General features: G+C 38.0%; 1 protein-coding gene across 1 annotated transcript in view; it reads left to right on the top strand.

Annotated features, from left to right (window-relative positions):
- The window catches only part of LUZP2 (leucine zipper protein 2), a 200,234-nt gene that overhangs the window by 123,994 nt on the left and 50,849 nt on the right, over window positions 1–25,391 (top strand). The window contains exons 6-7 of the mRNA XM_026850920.1: window positions 6,203–6,265; window positions 10,060–10,122. Of these exons, the coding sequence (XP_026706721.1) occupies window positions 6,203–6,265; window positions 10,060–10,122 (126 nt within the window). The remainder of the gene's footprint in view (window positions 1–6,202; window positions 6,266–10,059; window positions 10,123–25,391) is intronic.

Raw genomic sequence — 25,391 nt, 5'->3', positions numbered from 1 at the left:
ACATTGTACTGACATCGTTATAGCAACTGTTTTATGATGCAGCAAAACCATGGTTATAGTCAGGACTCGGAGGTGTTTTCAGACAGCCTCATGCTGCTTCCCTAGTGCAAAACAAACAAAACTTCCTTACTGGAGAGATCTGGAGGTGATACACAGAAGTAGAGGCCACCCACAACAAACCTCACGTAAGGCAGGACTTGAGTAGCAATGGTGCGTGTGAGAGCAGGTGCCTGATGTTATCGCTGTTGTCATCTGGCAAATGTTAGATAGCTGATAAAGTATGGATAAAAGATAGTGGCATAGATAAAAAATAGTGGCATTACATTTCAGTTTTACATGATGGGGTTATATGGGGCACAACTGCAGAACATACCGTGCTGCAGACAGAAGGAATTGCTTTTTTGCTGGAGCGGAGGCTATCACTGTCCATAATTGTTACATACACACAAAGGTGAAGGGATACCAACACAACCTATTTTTCTCAGGTGGAAGCTCTGTGTGCTTAAATATATTCCTGAGTCTGCCTTTCCTTTTCTCTGTGTGCTTCTCCAGCGCACAAATTATTCTGGATTAATGTTTGGAAAAAAGTTCTCAACTGAACATCAAAAGTCTGCACTAGAGGACTGGTGTTGCTTCCTCCGCATGCCTGGGGGTTCATGGAAATAGTGTGCTTCGAGATGGTTGTGCCTGTGTCACTCAACATAAAACTCTTGCTAAAAGCTTAAATAGCAGATTTTCATGTGTTGCTTATCAATTCCTTAGGCTTAGCTGGACTACCTGAAATTCAGGAGAAAAACTAGCATTAGGAGTGATAGATAGGCAGAGGGAAATAAATGTGTGCTGTTTGTTTGGGGAAGCTTTCTCTTACGAGCCTTTATCTGTAATGTAAGAGTGTAAGGAAGGGGGGCAAGTTACAGAAAAAAACCCCAAACTAACAAAACAGGGCATTAAAAGTCCAAATATGTCTAAGCGTAGAGCACAGCAGTGTGACGTGTTGGCTGGGGTTGCACAGCTGGGCTGTCAGCTTCTGGGTCTTGCATGTGCCTCCCAAATATAAGACAGGCAGAGGTGTTGGAGGGTGCTTCTGGCATAGAGAGGCCAGACCGTGGTGTGAAAGTGGGGCTTTGCCAGCACTTCAGAGTTAGGACAGTGGTTCTTTCTGAGTTTAAATCCAGATGGATCTGGAAAGCCTGCAGTTCATATGCGTCATCAGTTGCTAAAATTCATTGATGGGGCAAAGTTCTTGAGCTGTTTGGCACAGTTAACCACTGAAAAACTGGGGGGGAAAGAGACTCAGACATTCTCGAGAATGTCTCCTCTTACAAAAAGTCTCAGTGTCTTCACTGACCGTAAAGACAAGGTAGAACTGGAGTTCTTAAGGTCTAATCAGAAAAACTTCCCATGGTAGAGTGCAGGAAACTCAATTTATCTGTCTCGGGAAGATGAAGGGCCGAGCCAACCCTGCTGGGACTAAAGCAATCACGCTGTTTCATGCAATATAAACCAGTTTTCATTATCGTGAAATACAAAGCTAATATCCGAAGCGAAATGGGTACTAATACATTGTGATATCAGATAAGGCCAGATATTTGATTTTGGTCTGTTGCTGTCTTCTGACTTCCCTCCTAAGGGCACAGTGAACTGCTTTGGTTTAACAGGAGATGGAAAACAGTTTGTCTTGGCAGTTGGCCCTGATGCTCCTACTGAGCAGAGTCCACGGGGTTTTTTGTTGTTCTTGGGTTTGTTTTCTTTTTTAATAGGTTGCCCATAAGAGAGAGATGTTCCCATGATGAGCAGGAGCTCAGCATGGTTTGATTTGTGCTATTCATCAAGGGGAGGTAGAGCCAAGTTTATCTTGTATACAACAAACAACTGCTGTCAGAGCTCAGATAAAATGTCTGAATTGAAGTTGATTGCTGGGAATAATTTTCTGAGCGAGAAAGTGATTTTCTTTCCTTGAACATACTTTGTGTCCTCGTGCTTTCAAAAGCTAGCAGGCAAACTAAATTCTTTTGTAGTGGTGATGTCTGCGTTGTGTGGTTTGTTCGTCCTGGGTTGAGATCCTGGTTCTGTTTCAGATCATGAAACATGAACATAAGACTGTTAAAGTGTTCATGTGTGTGGTCAGAGGTCAAGATAACGTAACTTGAAGAACTGACATCTGAAAATTTGTGCCTTTTACATCAGGGGTATAATTTTACCTTTCTGTTAGTAGTATATCTGATATATCAGATAAATGTTAATCTCCATAATTTCAGATTTACAGTCATAATAAACCTCTTTAAATTGGACCCAGGGGTAGTTTGTCACATTTAACAATGCCTATAAACCATGATTCTTGCCTCATGAGGTGTTTATTGTATATACTAAATGAGGAGGGGTTATTATGAAAAATACAACATGTAGCTCCATAAGAAATTATTTTAATAAAATGAGTTTGCAGTAAAGGAAGGAACTAAAATGGCAACTGTAAAAATGCTTCTGTTGAGCTTTTGAATGTGTAAATTGTGCTTTTCTTTTTAAGTGTTTGTCCAAGTTTTCTAATAGGAATATGGGAATTAAAATTGGGACACCTGAATTTTCTTGAGCCAGAAGTTTGAAAAATTCTTGAACAATATGAAAAGAAAGGACCGTTGGCATCATGGTTGTTATTTTCTAAGAATGCAAAGGTAGTCACATCTCTGTATTTTCCTTCCCTTTCTCCCACTCCTCTGGGGAGGTGATGTGCTCAGTCTGTCACGGTAGAGGTTGCTGCTTTTGTAATAACGTGGGTGCATCTTGTCAGATGTTTTGTGATTATTTTGGCCGGCTACTGGATTTGATTCAGGAGACCAAATGACAGAAGTGAAGGGATTATTTTCCTAAATTAGGAAGAGAAAGGAATATATATACCCTTGTAGCCAGTGAGCAAGCAGCTTTTTTTTCCTTTCAGGTTGCAGAGGCACACTGGCAAAGCAACTGTTCTTCTATGTGCTTTTATTTCAGTGGGAGATCTTTAGGCAGCCTAAATGTAGGATTACTGTCAGTGTTCATAGAATGAATTCAGCTTTCGTTAAGCCTGGTCTCAAATATTGAAAATAGTATCAGAACCCAAACAAAATATGCTAATATTATGTCAGTGTAAGAGGAACGGAGGAAAAAAAAAATGCTCGGGGACTGACAAATCTATTTAGGAGTGAGGCAGAAAGCTTTGTATTTTCAGTACGGAAGCTCTGTGAAGAATACGTTCACAAATCTGGCAAGTAGTCCTTGAGAGTTCTCACTTTTTTGGAGGACGCAGAACAGACGCTGTACACAGGTGTGGTGCTATTTCGTGAGTGTAGGTACCAGGGCAGTAAGAATCAACTGCATGGGAAGAGACAACAGGATTCTTGCACATGTGGCAACCACTGACAACAGTTTTCTGCACCTGAATTTAGGGATGCACTGAAACTACACAAATGAAATAAAAGATTTAGTAAATTGAGATTTAGAGTAACTTGGCTTAATGATACGATTACGTGCGAATGCTCCAGCTGACAGTTTGTGCTGTAAGCTTTCTAAGATGTTCAAATAAATGAAAATACCTGTTTAGTTTGAATATAATGGTGTCCTTTCTCTAAATCTCAAAGGCCATGTCGAATTAAAATCATTATTCTATATAAGTATAAAAGAGGCTATTAAAGATATGTTTACAGATATTTAATTCATTCCTTAAAATTTTATTGGTTTTTAAACTTGAAATGTCCAAGACTTTTTCCATTAAAGTATTTCATAACAAATGAAATATTTGAAATCAAAACTGTAAAATTCTAGTTAAACTTATTTGTTGTTCTTCGAAGGATGTTTAATAGGAAAATAAGAAGCATCGTCTTGAATTTTTATTTAAGACTTAGAAGTCAGAATTTCTGTCCCTACTCAGTAAGCATTTTGTAACCTAAAAATTTCATTGATTAGTTGGTCTTATTTTGAATAGCCCCTTTCTAGGAAACCTACAAAATATATGCGCTTGATCAGACTTTGTTTCGCAACATATAATTTAGAATCCAAATCAAACTGGGTTCTGTTAAACTTCACATATTTGTCAATCCTCTTAAATTTAGCTAAATCTCCAAATTGGAGTCCATCTCCCAAGTTTTGGTTTTGAACAAATTATTTTAACTATATTCTTTTGCCAGGTTATTTTGGCACAAAATATAGAAATTGTGACAGCCATCAAATCCAATGTGTGTCCTGTTGAGGTGGTAAGCATTCAGGTCCTCACGTTCGGGGTTACTGCAGGCTCTTCTCAAAACAGCACCTGTAGAAGTTACTTGTGAACTGTTAATGTACTAATAAAAGGTTGGGGTTTGTTTTTACAGTAGTTTATGCTTGGCAAAAAAAAAGATAAATAAGACTGTAGGGATTACAATTTATTCATCTGTTCTGAAATGTGGGTAGATTTTGTTACCCAAACCAACCATTTCCAGCCTGTAGGGGGCTGAAGGACAATGAAGCTAGTTAGTCAAAACAAAATGATGACTTGACTTCCTTGATTAATTAAATGCAATTCCCTAATGAAGCATTGTCTTCAGCACATCTGTTTGGCCATCATCCCAAGAGTTGATGCTGATCTTATATGTCAAACCAGTCATATCTACGGTGTGATCACAGTACGACGTAGATCTTTAGATGTACCTCTGGTGAGGAATAGATGTGTTGGGTGTGCTTCATCTCTTTGATTTCTGTTTTATTTATCTTTGTTCATCTCGTGTCTGCTACCCAGTTCCCTTTGTGCAGAGTCAGGTGTCTTGTTCAGTATTTCTACAGTCGTTCGTACAATAAGGTGTTGCTCTGTGATGAGCTACAATGACATTTTCAAACAAAGAACAAAAAGTATTTGACGGTTCGACTGATCAGAGCAACACTTGTTCTCTCTCCCCACGCACCCACCCCTTCGCAAGTCATATTTTGTGAGGCAGAATCTGGGTTGTCTCCCTCAAAGTACCATCCCAATTCCTTTCTGCTGCATTACAGAACCGTGGGTACCCGTATCAAACAGCTGGAAAAGATTCATTGTTTCTGCAACAGTGTGTATTGGTGCACAGTAGATAGCAGCAATGAAACGTGTGAAATGTCGTAACTTATCCTCACTTTGGAATTGTACAAAGGATGCTTCAAATGGAATTTTAGTTTCTTTGCATTTGCTTTAATAAGAAAGGTTTGTTCTGTAAAGACTCCGTGCTTCTAATTCTGAAAGTAAGGCTTCCAGTGTTTCAGTGGGACATGGACCTAAATTTAAACTGGATGGAATTAATTTTTTTTTCTCTAATTCCAGCTTGTTCTTGTGTACAGTGTTCAGGAAAGTTATTGCTATTCAGTAGTAAATATACATTCCTGAAATGTGGTGGGCTAGATTTTTGTGTGTATGTTTACAGTTCATTACAACAGGAGAAGTTGGGTTTGGTGTTCTTTTCATTTCTTTTTAGTGTAAGCATGTTATGTCCAGCACTTGAAGATCTGTTTATCGAATACTTATGTTTCTGAAGTTTTGAAAGATGTCTGCACTGCAGAGAAACCTTTACCCTTGACTGTCAATTATGGGATAATAGGAGTGTGAAGCACAGAAAGAATTACCGGGCTATTGAAAATTCATTTTACTGAGGTGTATTATTTTCCTTGGGAACAAATACATTTAAAACTCCTATATGAAAAGCCATATTGAGTTGGCAAAATGCTATCAGGTAGCTAACCTTCTAAAGTTTTTGATTGCTTGCAGTTTTAAGTTACGAAATGTAGCAGAAAGACCCCGTGAATTCGATCATCAAGGTTGAGCAATGAGCTCTTGGCCCTATTATTCAGTTGTTGTAATGATCTATTGAAAACGATATTGAGCTATGCAGTTGACACTAGGTAAGGATTAGAGAGTTTTTTCTTTCCTTTTTGTGCCTCAGCATATCCAATCTAAATTGCTTTCCGTTCCTAGAGTGTTTTGGAAGGTTTCTGTGTTCAGTATCGTTCTGTGAGAACAGGTTTTGATGCAAAGTCACAGCATTTTAGAATTGTGTAAGAGAGGATATTGTGCCATGATGCATCTGTCTTGTCTTCTCATCTGTATCTTTGCTAGTGACTTGAAGGTGTTATCCATGTATCAAATAAAACCAGTATGATCAAATATTTAAAGGGTCCCTTAATATTTCAGTAACTCAGTAATATAAGTGTGTTTTTTTTTTTACCCCCTCAGAACAAAAGCCTCAAAAACAAGCTCTTGTCAGGAAACAAGCTTTGTGGTATTCATGCAGAAGAGGTAAGTTCCTCTCTATTCTAAATCTAACATACACAAAAGAAGCTTGCATCAGTCTTCGTGCTGGGGTTCTGATATAGATTATATATGATGTGTGTGTGGTGAGTGTTCCTAAAGCACTCTCATTTCTTTGACTTTACTAGAAGCAATTCAAATGTATTAGCGAGCAAACGCAAGGTTTAGGCCAATAAAATAAAGTTTGGCCATGCTTAAGGAAAGTATAGATAGCTCTATAGATGTATATCATACATCTGTAACATATATAAAACGGATTTCCTTTCCATGATCTCCGTGCGCAGAGTAAGACTGGAGTAGCTAAATACCTGTTTTAAAATTAACTTACAGAGACAGGAAAGATTTATTATTATTGATTCCTAGAACGTTTCATTACTTCAAGGAAAAAATGGTCACTTTATGAAACAGAGGAAAAGAAATCTCCCCTCTACTGAAGGGCGAGCTAGAAAAGATAGTCGATCATACACAATCCCTACTTTTTCTGCAAATACATAAATGTACAAGTAACTGCATTCATGCATGCAGTCTCTTTAGCTATTTTAACTTTGTGAAAGAGAGTATTACTATATATGAATCTGGTTTACTCATTTACGTGACTTTAGCCATGATTTTTTTCATTGCCAGAATGAAACAGAAGAGTAAAACTTCTTGTCTAAAAATTTCATCATTATGGTTGAACCTGTTTTGTTCATTAAACTCTACCTTTCAACGCAGAGGTCAAAGCATAGGAGGTCAAAGTAGTGATTTCTAATTCTATTGGGCCTTTAGTCTAACTGGAGATCTGCAACCACTGTTTCTGAGAAGTCCTCAGTGGTAGGAAATATTAAGGTTTTGGGGTATTTTTTTTTTTTCTAACTTATCAAAATCTGTGTTATCTTCCTATATCACTATTGCTGCTTGCAAATATGCCATGCTATATGAATATCAAATATATTTCTTTTCACTTGTTTACTGCTTAAAAAATTGGCAGTGTGTGCAACATAGCTATCTGTTTTCCCCTCCTTTTTGTTTGTTCTTCCTAGCTGCATAATTTCTTGAATGTTTGGTAATCAATTTGATATTTTCAATTATTATGTCTCCTTTAATATTTGCAACATAAATGTCTTTAAATTGAAGGGAGAAGCCTAAGATTTAATTTTTATTGTAGTGTGACAAGCCTGGCATTCAGAAAATTTCAGAAAACTAAACCTAAGCTAACGCTCAAGGCAGCAGGTTGGGAGTGTATTTTAAACCTTAAGAATCTCAGACTTCATGAATCATCCTGGCAAATTTATGGCTTTTAAGGAGGTTAGTGCTGTTAGAACAAACAAAGATCCTACAGGAGCATCCGCTTTTTGTTGTGCTTTTGCCAGTTAGGTTGTGTCAGTCACGGAAATGTTGTGTATTTTCTGCCCGCTAATTAAGTACTGTACTCATCGAGCATAATAACTGTGTGAAATCAGTATCATTTTAGTTATTAAATCAAATACCCTTCGTGTATAGAATTTCCTACCAGGAAGCCCCTGCTTCATTCTGCTCCCAGGCTGCAGGAACACAGTTTTAGTGATGCCTTGTTGTCCAGTTGCACTGATGGGAACGTGCTTGTGATCCTGCACAGTTTACATCGCCGCGTTTTCTCCTCTGAGAAATTCAGAGCCCTGGAGAAAGGAAGGCAGAGTGGTGCAAACATCAGGCTTCCCAGGACACACGAAGGGGCACGTGCCACAGAAATATTCCCAGATGCTGTGGTTTAGAGATTGCTATCAGCCTGTGTTTCATGAGGATCTTATCCAGCTGATGCTCTAAACGGTGTCAGTTTTGTAAGTCCTCTCCCTAGAAGCACAGAAAAAAACCCACAAAACACAAAGAATTACAGGTCATATAGTGCTTTTGAGTCGCTCATATTACTCACTGAATACATATAGCTGTATAACTCTTAATTTCATCACAGGTTTGGGATTTAGCGAATGAATAATACCTTAATTGTAACTTTTAGATTCCTCTATAGCCATTTTGGATACCTTGTATGTCACAGAGACTGTATTTTCTTAAGCACAACTCCTAGAGTAATTAAAGTTAAGGTTTTCTCACTGCTCTTTAGTTGATTTAGCATATATTCTGTAGCTCTACCGATTGTTTTGTCCAGATCAGAGGACAGTGCTGTTGGCATTTTTTGCTGTGTAAATGAAATAACAGCAGATATAGTTAACAGAAGGAAGAATTGAACTGATCTTGGCTATTTGTTTCAGATTTTACAAAATTTGGCCTTGCTTCTTAAATATTTAAAGCAGATTCTAAAATTTTATCTTGAAATTCATTCATCTTTCCCAAAAGTCTGTCGCTGAATTTGGCTGCACCAATTGGAAAGACATCAAATCATTCTAAAAGCTCCAATTTATGAAAGATGTGCTACCATCTGTAATGTTTATGGATGTGCTGTATCAGTAAATGTGGAATAGACTTCTAATCCATTCCAAGGAGTTCTAAATGTTTGACTTTAATGCAAGAAAGCTTATTATCAGTTGAGACTATGGATTTTGTTAAAAAGAAATTATTACTTTAACAGGATTCTTAGATGAAGGGAGAAATAATGCTCCTTGGATAGCTGGGTGTAGTTTAAAAAAAAAAAAAAAATTCTATTATATTTTGTTTAAATAGATAAAAGAATATATAGACCACTACTTAAAATTATTTTAAGGATAAATTTAACAATATTTAATATAAATATAATCCTAAACTGATATAAATTGGTGTTGAGTTTGAAACCTGGCTGGCAACCAAACACCATTCAGCCGCTTGCTCACCCTCCCCTGCCCAGGGGATGGGGAGGAGTTGGGGCGGCAAAGGGAGATATGTAGATTGAGATAAAAACAGTTTAACAATTGAAGTAGAATAAAGCAATAACAGTAATAGAAAGCACAAATGGATAATGCACGATGTGATTGGTCACCACCCACCGACTGATACCCAGCCTGTTGCCAGCTATTGATCCCAAAAAAACAAGATCCCAAACCCACAATCCTGGAAGCAAGAGAACACCCTCTGCTCCCTGGACACCTCTGCTTTATATATTGACATGACGTGATGTCATGCACAGTATGTCATCAGCCAGTTTGGGTCCGGTGCTCTGGCCATGCTCCCTCCCAGCTTCTTGTGCACCTGCACACTGGCAGGACATGGGGAGTTGGCAAGTCCTTGATCTCTTAGCAACAGCTGGAAACATCAGCATGTTATCAACATTCTTCTGGTACCAAATCTCACACTGAATCCAAAACACAGCACTGTTCTAGCTGCTAAGAAGAAAAATTAACTCTATCCCAGCCAAAACCAGGACAGCCAGCATAACGGTGCCTATTTGAGAGGAGGTGGTCACAAAGCGAGAGCCCAGTTCATCTGGGGAGCACCTGGAACTCCCTGGTCATTACAAAGAACAACTGTGCAGTGCTGTGGAACCTTTTTCCCTCTCAGAAGATTGTTTACTTTGAAGGTGATGCCTTCAGTTATGCTTCATGGGAAGTATTCCCAGTATCTCGTGTCTGAAATGCGTAAGCCAAACAGCTGTTCATGGTATTACTAACTCATGTATGTGCTTTAGCTGAGTGCCATTTTACATTTTCCTTGATGCATTTCCCTGGTTTTAGACATGCTATCGTGGAAAACAAATTGATTTCTGTGTTTTAAAGCTGATCTAGTTTCTGCTGTTGTCAGAGCTTGCTCCTCTTTTTTTTTTTCCTCATGTTAAAATTAAATATTTAAAAAAAAAAAACAACCCACACCTTGATTTTTTTTATCTTCACTTTCAGTCAAAAAAGATCCAAGCTCAGCTGAAAGAGCTTCGCTATGGGAAAAAGGATTTGATTTTTAAGGTAAGTTTTATTTCACTGTAGTTAACTGAAGTACTAGAGTTAATACAGTATTGAAGTAATCTAGGAGTGTGATAGCTGCCTTTATTACTGTAGTTCTACAGAATCATTTCCTCCTCACCATACCGAAAACTGCTCAGAGCACCAAAGACAGACATAATCCATAATGCGATTTCAGAAATATCATCTGTCTTGCTTTGTTGTTTGTTTGGGGTTTGGTTTTTTTGTTTTGTGGGTTTGGTTGTTTGGGCTTTTTTTGGCAAACCACTATAACAGGGACAGTGCTTTTTATTAATTTGCTTTCTGGGTCAAAGAACAGAAGATTCAAAGCCTAAAAATACTATCTGATGTCTTTGCTTTTAAATAGACAAAACCAATTTCAAGTATTCTCTTTGTGAATATCTGTACTTACATGCTCACATAAAGAAATGTTCTAGTTTCCTGCTGGTGACCAAATCCTAATGCCTTATTCCGTAGATTTTGTAACATGTTTTTTATCTTTCTAACAGGACAATGGAATTTTTTACAGCAGATGGTTCTGTTTTTTTTTTTTTTCTCTTTGGTTAGCTGTCCTCCATGGCAATGTCAATTATTGTTAACACTTAAAGCAAATCTTTGTGTTTGTGATAAGCTTGAGCAACAGAATATTTCTTAGGTCCCTGGATCTAGATTCCTCCTATAGGCTTGAAACATCTTTACCAAAACTGAAGCTTCTAGGAAAAAAATGAAATCTCTGTGTTTTATACAATCCAAATGAATAGCCTGTCTAGCTAGCACTTTTTTTTTTTTTTTTTAAAAAAAAAAAAGGGACACAGACCCGAACAAAACAGATATTTTGCTGAAGGGCATGAAGTCCTTGTTAACACCGGGAGAAATTAATCCCTGTTAAAGGAGGAGCAGAGAGATTGAGGTCACCTGACTGGAGGCTGCTAATTGAGTAGTGCTTTTATTCCCAGCATAAAGGATGAAGATAAGTAGTCATCTTCAAAGGGACTAAAGCTAGAATTACTTACAAAGTAATTCATCTCAATATGAGGTCCAAATTGCCTTCTGGAAGTATTTCATTCTCTTTACTGTGTCATTGTTGTATGCATAGTACAGTAAAGATAGAATAACATAGACCATTTAAAATACACAGTGTGATTTTTCTTTTTTTGTGATATTTTTTTTTTTTCCATGCACAGGTTGATTTCAAGTTTTTCAGGAACATTTCTTTCTGGTCATCATAAGACCCAAACCAGGGGAATAGATTTAGAGATAAGAACTAGGCTTATTATACATCTAGGCAGTTAAATTTTAATACCGGTTAGCATTAAGCAAAATAACACTTTTTTTCTTCAAATTCAGTTTAGGTATAATTGAGAGTTTGAACAGAGGAAAAGATTATAACTTCTAACTTTGCTTGGGTGTGAAAGCTTGTTTTCTTTGGCTGAAGCAGAAGGATTGTTTAGTGCTATGATCTACCTGATATTTTTATGGTCCTAATATGCAAAATAAATTTGGATTTTGGTAGGTTGTGTAGTAATGCCTAGCAAGGGAACGCTTGCTACGTGCTGCCCACCTTAAAGCAGCTTAAAGAAGAGAAGGGAAACACGAGCATGAAGAAGTGAGGAACTGGGAAAGACTGTCTGGCCAGTCACTGATGTGCATAAAATGAAATCCACCTTCTCCTGATCCTCGTTCAGTAAACGGTGACAATGTAGTGGTTAAGGTGGAGGTGTCAAGCTCAGAGTTTTGTGGTGGAGGGCAGGAGGCAATGTGTCTAGTGTGAATGTGAATGTGAATAGAGGTGGGTCGCACCTGCCTGGATGTGGATGTCTGCACCATAGGCTCCACTTCCAACCCTTGGAAAGTTATTCAGTCCTGCTGCAGGAGTCTGGAAAATAGATCTTCTCCTAAAGACTGTGTCTACACGTGACCACATGACTGGTGCCTTAAGCTCCTTGACCTACATTGACTGGCAGTTGTTGATTATGAAGGGCCACCCGTTCAGATGTAAGTCCCAAGTTACATAGGGTGAGTTCTGCTCTCAGTGCACTTGCAAATTAGGGAAAATGTGACTTGCCTTTTAGGGAAGTTATCAACTAACGTAATTAGAAATACTTTGAGAATTTTAAGTGGACAATGTTAATGAATTGTGAAATGGATTCCAAAGTCCCACTGACTGAAAAGTGCGTGTGAAAATACCTGGAACATCTTTTGACTGTGTGCAATCTAGATGAGATTAATTGCTTGATTTGCTGATCTGATATATCCTTTATGTGTAGCCAGAAATATTTTTGTCCGGTTTATTTATCAATCTTTTTTCCTGACTAAGGAAATTCAGTTTATGAAGAAAAGGGAACAGCAAGCTTATGCTATCCTCCTAAATAATCCTGTGAGACGTGGGGAAGAGTAGATTCAGCGTGCCATTTTGTGTGTGTTTCAGGTCAGAAGACAGACACACTGCACAGAGTAGAAGCCCTCTGGTATAGGGTAGAAAGCTTTTTAAATATTTTTCTGATCAGATAGAGGCTGCTAGGTTTGGGTAAGAACAGGCAGTATTGCATTTCTACTTGCTTTGATACTAGAAACTGAACAGATTTCATGTCATTATTGCTGTTGAGGCTGTTTGGTGAAGCTCTGAGTGGGTTTTTTTCTGATAAAATATCAAAATGGTAGACAGGACAGACTTCTGCAAGCACAGAGCATGAATGGTGTCTGTGTGATAATTTTGTGCCTGCTAATTACTGTTACAGGACTTCCATCCTCTCCCCCTTCCACTGGGTTCCCACCCCACTAAACTTTATGTTTTTTGTGTGTCATACTGAGGACTTCAGGGAATTCTGTTCTCTCTACAGCTCTGACATTGCAAGCTTCCCATAGCAGTTTGCCAGAAGGATGTAAACTTCAGGCTATTAGAATTCTAAAGGGCATGAGAGAATGCTTCAGTCTGTGCCCATTAAACTATTGCCTTCTGTGGTGGAATGAGTTGTGCAGATATATGTGAAGTAAGCAGGGAGGGGTGGTTTGATTTTATTTATTTTCTTTTAATAATCAACATTGAGAAACTAGTTCTTAAATTCTGGTGACTGTTCTTGTCAGTGTCTCCCTGCTGACTAGAGCTCTGGGGATTAAGTGGGCAAGGAAGAGGATGGGGGAAGAAAGACTGCTTTCTCTTTTAATACTCCAGTGAATTGGTAAATTATATCTACTTACAACATTGCGTGACAGTAACTTAACAAGTGGTAGTAAATATAACGTGAGTTCATCATATTTGGCACGTATTTACTCATCTTACGTTTTCAAAGTGTTTTGTAACCTAGCTGATTAATTATGTGGCATATGTGTATGTATATTTATGGTTTTCTATCTCTATGTGATAGAATGCCGTACGACAGATAAGTAGTGAGAGTCACAGAAATTAAGTGGTGTGCTCAAGGCTAGAGAGGTTGTCAGTATCTCTCCTGAGATTAGACTTCGAGTTTCTGTCTCTCTGTCACAGTTTAGTCCCTTAAACCATGCTGCGTGGTTATACTTAGAGTTGAGAAAAGTTAAAATTTGCTTTGTATTATACTGAAAAAAACAAAAGGAATGATTAATAAAAAAAATTTCACTCAAACATCTTAATTTTATAGCTGCCTTTGTAAGTAGGTACTTACTAGTTCTGAATGAGCCCACTCTTAACAGCAATAATTGAGTTATGGTCCTAAACCCCTGTTTCAGTGAAGTACTCAAGTTTAAATGCTTTGCTATGATAAATCGAAGTCTACATTTGTTTCAGGCATTCATAACCACTTCATTTTAAATTACTCCTCCTTCATTAACTGTCTTCCCATCATTTGGCTCTACTGTCCTAGAAGAAGTCACATGCTTTACTAAATTAGAAAAGAATTAAAAGCAATTTTTTTTTGTTGTTCATGAAATGCAATATGAGATGAAGAAAAATAAGCCTAGCAATAACTTTCACTATCAGTTTATACAATTATCTTGTAGAAATCTTTTTAAATGTACAAGGTAAGAATGGTTCACTGTTATGGCTTGAGTATATCTTAGTTTACTTTTTTTGTGATTCGTTTCTAAGGAGTTTCAGAAGTGTGGATTTAATCTAAATACTACTTCATCTTGTTTTCCCTTTTGTCATTTAAATTGTGAGACAAAATTTATTGATAGACAGTCCTAAAAAAAAAAACCCAAAAACCAAAACACAAAAACACAACAAACCACGGAAGGCCTAGCCTACCAACGTACTTCATCTTTGTTCCATAGTAGAATTTAAATTTAAATAATAAAGTAAATAACATCTGCCTTACAGCAAATCAGGTAATTGCTAATATTCTGTACATGGCCTTACCAGGAGTGAGATGGTTTGTAATTATATACCTGCCTCTGAAGGGCAAACCCCCCTTGCTCCAGGTGGGCACAAGGACGTGGCTAGTTGCTGCAGCAGGGCTGGTGAAGGGGGTGTTTACACTGACCGACCACTGGCCTCTGGCCCTGGGGCATCCTTGGTCCTCGTGTTTAGAGCCACCAGGTGCCCAGGTAATATAACCAAACCAGAGGATGCCTGGGAAGACCAGAAGCGGGGCTGGGAGATGAGTGGCATCAGGATGCAGAAGATGGAGGTGCTCAAATGGAGGGGGAAAGGAGAAGGCGGGCAGGGAGGTTAGTGGGGGTGACTGAGAGAGGGGAACAGGGTAGGGAGGAGGGAGGAAGGCGGGAGGGAAGATGAGAACCTTGCTCCCAGCCCTTGACAACCTCTGCTGCTCCTCACAGTGCTGTAGCTTATTTCTGTGATGGTACTCTTGAACTCACACGGTTCTCTGAAGTGCCGTGTCACAAATGAAGAGCAAGACTGTACTTCACCTTCAGTTCTCTTTTATGCTCCTAATTAACGTTTCAGGTACTGAGCGCCCAGTACATCTTAAGGGACTAAGCAGTACTGTATGAACATCTGAAATTTTGACTTGTCTTACAGCAGCTTACGCAGACTTATATAAGAAAGAGAAGGCAAGTTAAAAATTATGTTTTGGTTTGGTTTGGTTTTTATCCTCAAGCACTTGTTTCAAGAAAGTATTTCTGTCTGGGAAACACCTGAACTGACTTCATATATAAGGAGCAAATGATATGTTTTAAATCTTACCTAAATAAACTGACATATATAGTCAAAACCATTTTCCAAATTCTTTGAAACATATAGCGCTACACCAATCAGTTCATTATTTGGATGTGTGAAAATAATTTTAAACCATGCAGTTGCTATGGTAAATAGAGTCGAAGAAAAAAAAAAAACAAAACCCACTATGTGAAATTGTTTTCACATCATATTGACTGTATGTGGTAAATATTTATATCATTCTTCCCTTTAAAGTAAAATTGATGCCACCATATGTGTTTTCCTCCTTATTAGCAGTAGTTAATTACATGCCACAGTAAACCTGTTTCCTGGAGTTGCAAAGTATTTATTTCCTTAACGCAGACTATGAGATTCTGCATTCCCCACAAAGGGAGGCAATGATTAAATAAAAACAAATAAACCCCAGAAAACCACCGAAGAACTGAATTAGCAGAGAACTGGTGTTAAACATTAAAACTGTTGTTTGGGTTTGAAATGATTACAGATGTTTAAATCTGTGATAACCTTTTGCAGAAGTGCACTGTGTGCTTGCACATTTATGAAGATTCACAAGTTTCAGGTTTTCCAATATGATTCTAACCATTTATATATAGTTGGAGGTCAGGCTTGACCCAAATCCAGACATTTCATAAATGTACGCTGCACTTGCTTGTATTATAATTGTTATCAGCTGCAGAATTCAGCTGACCTTGCGTGTTTGAAAAATTATTTAACGCATTTTAAAGGATTCGTCATTATTTTCAAAGCGCCATAAAACTCCTTTACTTTCAGAAAGCCCTCCAAAAACACAACATTGTGCTTTATTTGTACATAGATTTATTTAGCATAAAAATAACGTTCTTATCTTTGTTGCTGCTTTTACACTGCCATGTAATGCTAAATGTAATTTCCGTAGCTCAATGTTACAAGGAGATGATAAGAGAAAACTGAGGACAGTTTCCTATGGTCCTGTCATAGCAGTTTCCCTGAGAGAATACTACAGCTCATCTCGCTTTCAGACGGGATGTCCAGCCTGTAGAGTGTTTAGTCATCCGATGTGTTTCCGCAGCGTCTGGATCTTCTGCAACCTCCCTTGGGAAATCTAGCTGTGCTACTTAGGAAAAACAAAACAAAACAACTATTATAAAATATCAGTTATAAATGTAATGCCAAATATTGGAGGTTTTTGTTGTTTGGTTTTTTGTATTTTTTTTCCTCCAGAGATTTTAAACCAGTGACTTTATTGAGGATAAGAAGCTCTATAAGCTACATTATTTCAGCATGTTGAGTTGCAACTGAATAGAGTCTGGAAGAGGAGACTTATCATTTATTATGCATTTAATCTATAGATTTTTAAGCATATTGTTTTGAGAGATTAGCAATCAAAGACTTTAGATAAGTAAACGATTACTAAAAACTTTCCCTTTGTCAGAAATGATGAATGACTAGAAAGTAGCAAACTGAACATCCTTTTAGCTCTATTTTAATTTATTTTGTGATGTTTTCTATTTGATACATTTAATCTCATTGGTCTACTGTGGCTTGTATATTTTTGGATTTTATTATCAAAAAAGAGGTCATTTTTCTTTGGATTGAGTTTATTTTTTCTAAAAGCCTTTGCTTTTCTTACAAAGGATAAAGATGAAATGAAAAGTGCCCATGATAGAAGCAGACTATAATAGATGATGAAATGAAAAGTCTGAAAATATTCTTACAGACTTTTCCTTTTAAATACATAAATAAGAAAAGTTACTGTGTGTTTACTGAGATCAAAAATTCTTATACATACGTGGCAATCCCATCAGTACTGATTCAGTTCTGTCAAAAGCTGTTTTCTTAGGAGGCTATGGAAAATAGAAAGGATGTTCCACATTCTCTCACTCTAAGGAAGGTTCAGTTATGTGTGTGCTATTCCTTTCACAATGATTATCTAATTTATTTTTTTTTTTTAGAAACCTGCAGCAGTTCAAACTTGATGTATTTCTGCTGCTTTGATCTATTCTTAGTCTATTAGTAGTAGAAAAAGTTTTCTTATATGTATTGAATCTTCCTTACTGAAATTGAAGCCAATTAGTTATCATGCTATCTCCTATAGACTCGGAGAGTAAATTATTTTCTTTTTTAAAAACCCTTCATTTAAAGCAATATTTTGCGTATTTTGAGATTATGTTGTGTCTCTCACAGTGTTTTTTTTCTTTTTTAGATTAACATATGTTGAATTTTTCTTTCACTCTTGCTTCTCGGTGCATGTTTGCACACCGTTAATGCTGCGTGTTAGTCATACCCGAGTCTTTGTTTTCTTTGGTCTCCGTCCATTTGCAGTGCCCTGAAAGCCCAGATGGACATTTCACTCATGATGAGCAAAGCAAAAGGGATTTTTGTAGTCTACCCACAGTGTTCTTTGCCTTTTCTACAAAAACATGACTTATACAGTGGTGATACCATCTTCAGTCATTCATCCCCAGTGTTCTATATTCTGTGTTTGTTTTATTGATTGTTCCTGTCAGTATTTAGGATCTTTTACTTGTCTTTAGTGAATGCCATCATATTTTTTCCAGTTTGTCAGGATAAATTTAGACAAATCCCATCTTCTATGACACACAGAGTTCTGGTTTGATGTCACCAGAATGTTTAATGAGTATATATTTAGTTCACTGTTCAGTTCATGAATGATATATATATACTAAATCAAACTCTGTCCCCTAGAGAGGTAGTCTGATTATTCTCCTCAGTACTTCTCTGAAAATGAATGTTGTACTAATGGATCTATAAGTCATGACCTCTTGAGTTTCTCTCTCTCTCTGAAGATGGTTATAACATGAATTCTTTTCCAGTCTTCAGGTTCTTCATCCACTCTGCTGAGTCTGTAGGGAACTTAAAGCCTAATACCACTTTCTAAAGCAGTAAAAGTGATGATGCACAACTGTGATAACAGAAAACAATCTAGGGAAAACTCTTATCCATCTGTAATTGGACAAAGTTGTATTAGAGAGAAAAATGATCTTCCGACTAAAACAATTTTTCTAAAAAATTTAAGAACTGCAGCTAAAAAAAGAGGTACCGTGTACTGTAGCATTTAAATTTGGCTGAAACAGAATGGAGATGGCTGTGGAAATTAATTGTGTATCAACCCACTAAAACTCACCACTGTTTAATATCTTCATAAGTGAACTGAAAGATGGGGTCAGTTGTACCCTGATGAAGTTTGCCTCTTGATACCAGATTGAATGGGGAAGTAGACACCTCAAGGGAGAGCCACCCCACACTAAGACCTGGACAGACTGGAAGAGCAGGCTAACAAGAGCCTTATGAAGTTCAGCAAAGACAAATGTAAGGTCTTGCACCTCAGAAAACATAACCCAGGAGTGCAGCAGAGTCTGGGACCTACCCAACTCAACATGAGTTAACAGGTGCTTCATCGGCAAAGAGAGCCAACAGGATGCTGGATTGCATCAAGCGAAACGCCAGCAGAGATAAAGACATTGTCCCACTCCACTCAGCACTTGTCAGGCCACACCTTGAACCCTGTGTGAGTTTTAGTCCCCCGCTATACAGAAAAGATGTGGACGGGCTGGAGATGGGCCAGAGAAGGGCTGCAAAGATGGTCAAAGGACGGGGAAGCCTGTCGTGTGAGGAAAGACTGAGAGAATTGGGTGTGTTCAGACTTAAGTAAAGAAAGGCTTAGGGGAGACCTTATCACTGTGTTCTGGTATTTAACAGGTGGCTACAAAGAAGATGGGAGAGTCCGTTTTTACAAGGAGTCCCATGGAAAAGACGAGGGGTAACGGGTACAAATTACTCCTGGGGAGATTACAACTGCACCCAAGAGGACGTTTTTTCACAATGAGAACAATCACTCACTGGAATAATCTCCCCAGGGAAGTCGTAGATTCCCCAACACTGGACACTTCTAAGATTTGACTGGACAGGGTGCTGGGCCATCTTGTCTTAGACCGTGCTTTTGCCAGAGAGGTTGGACCAGATGTTCCTTGAGATCCCTTCCAACCTGGTATTCTGTGATTCTGTGACAGGTACTGTAGAATTTGCCCCAGACCTTGAGAGCTGACCTCGGTAGTATTATTCTGAGTAATTGTTTCAAACTATGATTTGTTCTCTTGTAGTGAAGGTCTTTGAGTGTAGGAGACGGCATCATGGCTACAAGTATTACCAAATGCTTTTCTTCATCTTTAGTTCAGGAATTATCATCTTTGTGTTAATATTACTATAAACATTTGTGAGTAATAGCTGCAGCGGTTTGATGGTTATACATGCGGATCAGGTTGTCTACAAGCCCAGAACTTAGAGTGGTTTGCATTTCCATTCCTATACATTGGTTTGTGCAAAGCCAGATTGAAAGATTGATGACATTGTTCTTTCAAAGCATTTTCAATACAAGGTAATTACAAAATCAGTAGCTTAATCTGTAATTAATGCTCTTTCACAGAAGTTGCTGTGATGTATGACAGCCAGGAGCATGTTGTTAGGGAGAGCTGAGTTTTCGTGTTGCAGTGTGATAATGTACAGGTATTACTTTGATGACTTGCTTGAAAATAGGTGTGTCTTCTTCAAGGACTGTCCTTGTTTGTTGAAAGTCATCAGGATGGCAGGAAGAAAACTGTAAGTATATTCCTCAAAGCAATTTCATCGATGGCTGAGGGAATTGGAAGTGTAGATTTTCATTCATATTTGAAGTTGTTGCTATATGAAGATTATTCTATTTATCTGTGGATTTCTAGAACGGGATAATTTTACAGAATTCGATTTTTGCTGTTTTGAGAATAATTGGGTTGAATGTGGACTTTGTGTCGGTTTTTTTTAGCTGATGAATCTGGCAGGCTGCATCCTGAGGTGGATGACTGAGGGGCTCGGCTGTGCAGGGTTTTATGGGTTAACATCTCATGAGTGAGACCTGATGTTTTGTGACCTCTAAGAGGTCCCAAGGAATTTGGGGATCTTCCTTGAGGTATTTCTACTTTGTGGTATAACGAGTGTTGGACTTAGTCATCATGGTTTAGGATTCCTATAGCTCTTGCTACATATTGTGGTTCAGTCTAGATTTTTTTTCATTCTAAGTGAGAAGGCTTACGATGCTTTTTTTTATAATGCTTTTGTCGATTATTCACTTAGGGATTTCCTTTTTCCTTGATCAAGTCAATATGTTTGTACACTTCTAGATACGTAGTTGGATGTTGCCCACTGTATGTATAATTTTGGTTTTCAGGTTATTAATTGTGATTTGATCTGGCTGCTTATTGGATGTAGAAAAATGCTTTGAGACAGGGTATTATTGGGTTGTTTTTCTCAGTAGACGCCAAGGCTCTGGGGAGAGACAAGAAATTGAAATTTGCTTAGTTGTTTTTTGTAAAATATATTAGGGCTGTTGCATAAATATCTGTAGTTGATATTTGTTTGGTAAGAGATGGCATGATTACTTTTCAGGTAGCTATTTTGTTGAGATAACATAGTTATCATTATGTATTATTTATTCCTTTATATATTCCTCATCCCATTATGTATTCCTCATCTTCTCTTACATGGTCTTTTATCGCGAAGTATGGTGAATACTTTGTGTTTTCATGAAGCTGAAGATTTTTTTTTTTAAAGTTTAATTTATTTTGTAGTAGGTAGGGTTTGTTTTTTTGGTTGTTTTTTTTTTTTTTTCCCCTGAATGCTGAAATAGTGTATTTTCACAACCTTGACAAAAATATATGTTAGAAGTCTTATCTTGGTTATGTGTTTTTTGCTTAGGAAGTAGATGTCACTGTTTACCTTGTCATCTTTTTGCTAAGGAATATTTTAATTGCAAATGCCGTATTTTATATGTTGTTGCTGTGATATTATAATCATTAGTAATGTGTTAATGTTAGCATCTTAGCACCACAGCAGGGGCCTAACGATCTAGACAGAATTGGCTGCTGAAAAGTACTTACAGGCTATTTGCAGATGGGATTTTTTTTAAATATAAAGAGATAAGTGACATACAAGAAGGTGGAGGGATGTTATCTTACGAATTTCCCAGTGAGGACAGTGGATTATATGCTAACATAATTTATTTATATCCTTATTGAAACAAATCTCCTTCTACTATTCTATTTTTTAATGATTTCATGCAGGTTTGGAAATCACAGATTTGTGAAATGTGGGTATAGTTTCAGTATGTAGTAATTCAAACCTATTAGTTTGTTGTCAGTACAGTTTTTACAACACAGTTTTGACCGTGAAAAAATTGTTGGAACTTCTTTAATGAACTGAAAAATCCAATTTTGAAAGTTTCTGTATGGCCTTGCGGATGTGGTCTTAAGGATATGGACTTGCATTAGATGGCAATGCAGTCTTAAATACCTAGTCTTGAGTTACCGTGTGAGACAAAACTAGACAGTAGCCAGTGTGACACAAGTTGGCTGAAATCTGGCATTTAACTGGCAGTGTACAGTTATTCAATTAACTTACAGACCTGGTCCAGCTCCCGCTAAAATAAGGAGAGGTTTACTATTGATATCAAATTGAAATTGACTGGGACTTTGACTGATATTTTCTAAACGGTTTAATTATAATAATGAGTTTGAGTATGCCCAGAAGGGTTGAAAAATTTAAAAACTTTGACACGTGAAGTAAAAAGAAATATTCCAAACTGCCAAAAGATCAGAGAAAAAAAAACAGGACTGAGGGAAAAACCCAGAAGAAGCTGAAAAATGAGTTAAAGCCTCATCTTGTGTAAACATGTAGCAGGAAAAAGAGGGAATGTTTTCTGTGGAAATTATGGAGCTGGATCCATGTGTGCTCTATGTCAAAAGGAGACAAGGTGTTGTATAAGTAATGCTGATGCCAGAAATACACTTTGAGAACAACTGTTTGGGCACAATCCTTTTTCTTCAACGTGTAAGCCCCTGCAGTACTGGGTGCTGTAGAAACTTCCAAGAAAAGTTGTTTGTTTTTTTTTTTTTTCTGAAATAACAGAACTCAGAACCATTTTATACTGAGCATATTGGGACAAGACATTGTCACGTCCTGCTCAGACGAGGCAGACAAGTGACCCAGATTTGTAAATGCCCAACGGAGTGGACAGTGAAGAGTCAAGTCTCAAAGTCCAAACATTTATTAACTTCCCACAATGTATTAATTGGATACATCATAATTGGCTAAGTATATAATGAGTTGCAGCAAGCGATACAGTATGCTTTGCATTGCTTAATGGTAGTGAAAGAAATGGGGAAAAGGAGAGGAGGGAAGACGAAGAGAATAGAGGAATAGAGATCACCAGTCTGTGTTCCTGTGTCGATCCCACCAGTGAGGGTTCCAGGAGGCAGCCGTTGTCTTCACTTCACTCTCCGGGTCCCTCCCAGCCTTGCCCCCCACCTTGGTTTATACCCACTTTCCTTGGGTCCATCCCCTAAGTCGACCCACATACCTACCTCTCCCATATGTGAGGAGAGGTAAGGTGTTTCATGGGATGATGTAATTAGCATCATCTTGTTAGTCTTCATTAGCATATCCAGGGGTGTTAGCTTTAATATGCATTTTGTGGATAATGAAGCAAAGGTCAGTCACTAGACAGATGGCCCTTGAAATTTGCCCAGGTGCCCCAGAGCAGAACCACCTGTCTTCGCCGGGCTCCCCCCTCCAGCTGCACCTTGTGTTATTTGGGCAGCCTCGACCTCCATACTACCCACTGTAGTTTCGTTACTTTTGAGTGTTTGAGACATTCTTTAGCTCAGAGGGCCCCCCCGCTATCCTTTATCTCTTTCTCAGGCTGTTTTTCTCAGTCCTTGTTTCTTGCAGGGCTGTTTCTTTCAGGTCCTCCTCTTACAAGTCGTCTCTTACAGATGTGCTGTCGGCCTCCGTGCACTAAAGGGAGAGAATGGTCAGGCATAAACATGACAAACTGTGAAAAGGAAGAGCAGGCACCAGCCACGGTGTCCATGCTCGTTGGCTTGAGCTGGAACCGGAGAGGCTGGAGGAACAGCCAAGGTGGTGTCTCGGGCATCAAGGTTCCTGGTGGAACGTGGCACACGCTGAAATCCAGAACCAGGCGCTCTCCTGGCCCTGGGGTTCCTCGAGGAGCCATGCTGTGGGGTGGTCACTTGGGGGGTCACCCAGCTCCAGGCAATGAGCATCTGGAGCACATTGACACGTGTGTCCCAAATTGGGGGTGCTTACTAGCAGAATCAGTTTTAAATAGCTCAGCATTTTTTCCAAATCAGACAGAAATAAATATTCTTTGATAGTTGTGCATTGCATAGTCTCCCCCTGTGCTTGATCCTGTTTTCTGGGATATTGCTGACAGCAAATTTAGAGCCATCTGCGTGATGATCTGCAGCATGAAGTTCTCAAAACATATACAATAAATTTAAACTGCATTTTGGGAGGGTTTTTGAAATTTCTGCATTGCTCATTGTTGAATGAATTGGAGGCGCTTTGCAATCATGAATATGCTGGTATTAATGAATAGTGGATGTGTTGGATGTTTTACTTCATTCATCAGCTGAGTATGAGGTAATGTTTTCAAAATAAGAAAGTTTTAAGAAGTTATCTCTTGACAAAAACACTTTTAAGTGACACTGCCAGAAATACTAGTTCTGTTTCCCTTGAATTGTATTTTCCTGACTGAATTATACTCTTGACTGGAATGGTCAAATCTTAGAAGGAAGACCCCAAACCAAAAAGCCAAAGCTTTGGGCAGGACGTGAACTAATCCTCTCTCAAGAAAAGAGGAAGTAAATGTTTCTAGCACACTAGTGACAAAGATGTAGAGCATTCTGGTATGCTTGACATGAATTTGAAAATGCTTACCCCCTCGGTGTGTGTTCTCTTAGCGCTAAAATAAGCGACACAATTGTTTAAATGAGTCTGACTTAGAAAAGAAAGAGCCTCAGGTTGTAACCATGTGAATCAGTTACCCGCTGGAAATAACAACTGGTGCTAAAACCTAAGGTGCTCTCCCCTGATCTGAAGGGGGGAAAATCGCCTATGGGAGATAAAAAGGCAGAGCAGGAACAAAAGTGAGTGATGTAGCCCTTCTCTTTGTGCACATCCTCTGGGTGTGTTTCTGCAGAGAAACAAGTTATTTTCCTTTAGTTAGAGGTTGAGTTCTTTACTGCTTTACATGGACCCTAACAAACTGCTGTTTTGCTTTAATTGTAACAAGTTTTATGTGAAGGAAAAGCGTGAGGGTTGGGAAGAAAAAGAGAGATTTCAGCTAATAAAAAAGCACAAAGGCCTTATTTCCTTTTTTTTAATGTACATCCAGAATGATGAGCTAAAAATACTGTGGCAGTAATGGGCATTAAGGAAAGGTGCAAGCTGTGAGACTGCAGAAATGATGGTTTTATCTGACTTCTCCCCTTGTTTTAAGTGCTTGAAATATAAGTTGTTGAACGTCTGGTTTTTGCTACACATCTGATTAAATGGAATAGCTGCCAAAAAGTGTTATTCTCTGTTGTATTTAACACCTTGTGCTACCGTAAACAGTATAATTTAGAAGCACAAGTCTCTGTTTTTCGAAGGTGCAAATAATGCTTACCAAATAAGCACAGTAGAATTGGGTTTTACCACATAATTTATTCAAGTTTCCGGTTAAGTGGTTTCCAATTTAAGAGGTTGTCCTAGTTAGAAAAATATAACAAATTATAAAATAAAAAGTGGTACAGTAAATATTTTATCTTTTCTCTTAAACATTTATTTGAGGCCTATGCAGGAAAAGAAGGAGTTCAGAATATCCAGTCTATTGAATATGTGATTAAACATCACTTAGTCATCTTTTCTAGGTAGAATATGCGATAATTTTGTCCTTGGTAAACAGCGGTCCTTGGTGTGAAATACAGTACATCCTTAAAAGTTATGTAATAACCAAATAAGATCCCAATTTATTATGTCTTACAGTGAAGAAAACATGGTCATGACTATGTTTATCTCTGCACATGTGAGTACTCCTAACGTGAAGTGATGACATAGCCTTTTCTGGAAAAAAAAATCAAAAAATTCTTTGAAATTTTGTACAAGGAAAAGAAAGGGAAGGAGTATTTTTTTTTTCCCCTGAGTTTTTTAAGCAGTTATACAAGTTTTAAGTAAAACCTGACCAAACACACAAAAAAAAAAAAAACAGCACCACCAAGAGCAAAATCCCTCACTATGTATTTTATTTTTCCACATTGATATGCTGTGTAAAGTTTCGGGCGGG

The sequence above is a fragment of the Athene cunicularia genome (genome assembly GCF_003259725.1).
Source record: "Athene cunicularia isolate RWA chromosome 5 unlocalized genomic scaffold, athCun1 chr5_part3, whole genome shotgun sequence".
Classification (NCBI taxonomy): Eukaryota; Metazoa; Chordata; class Aves; order Strigiformes; family Strigidae; genus Athene; species Athene cunicularia.
The sequence above is the reverse complement of the archived record's forward strand: the minus strand, read 5'-3'. Positions and strand labels throughout refer to the sequence as shown.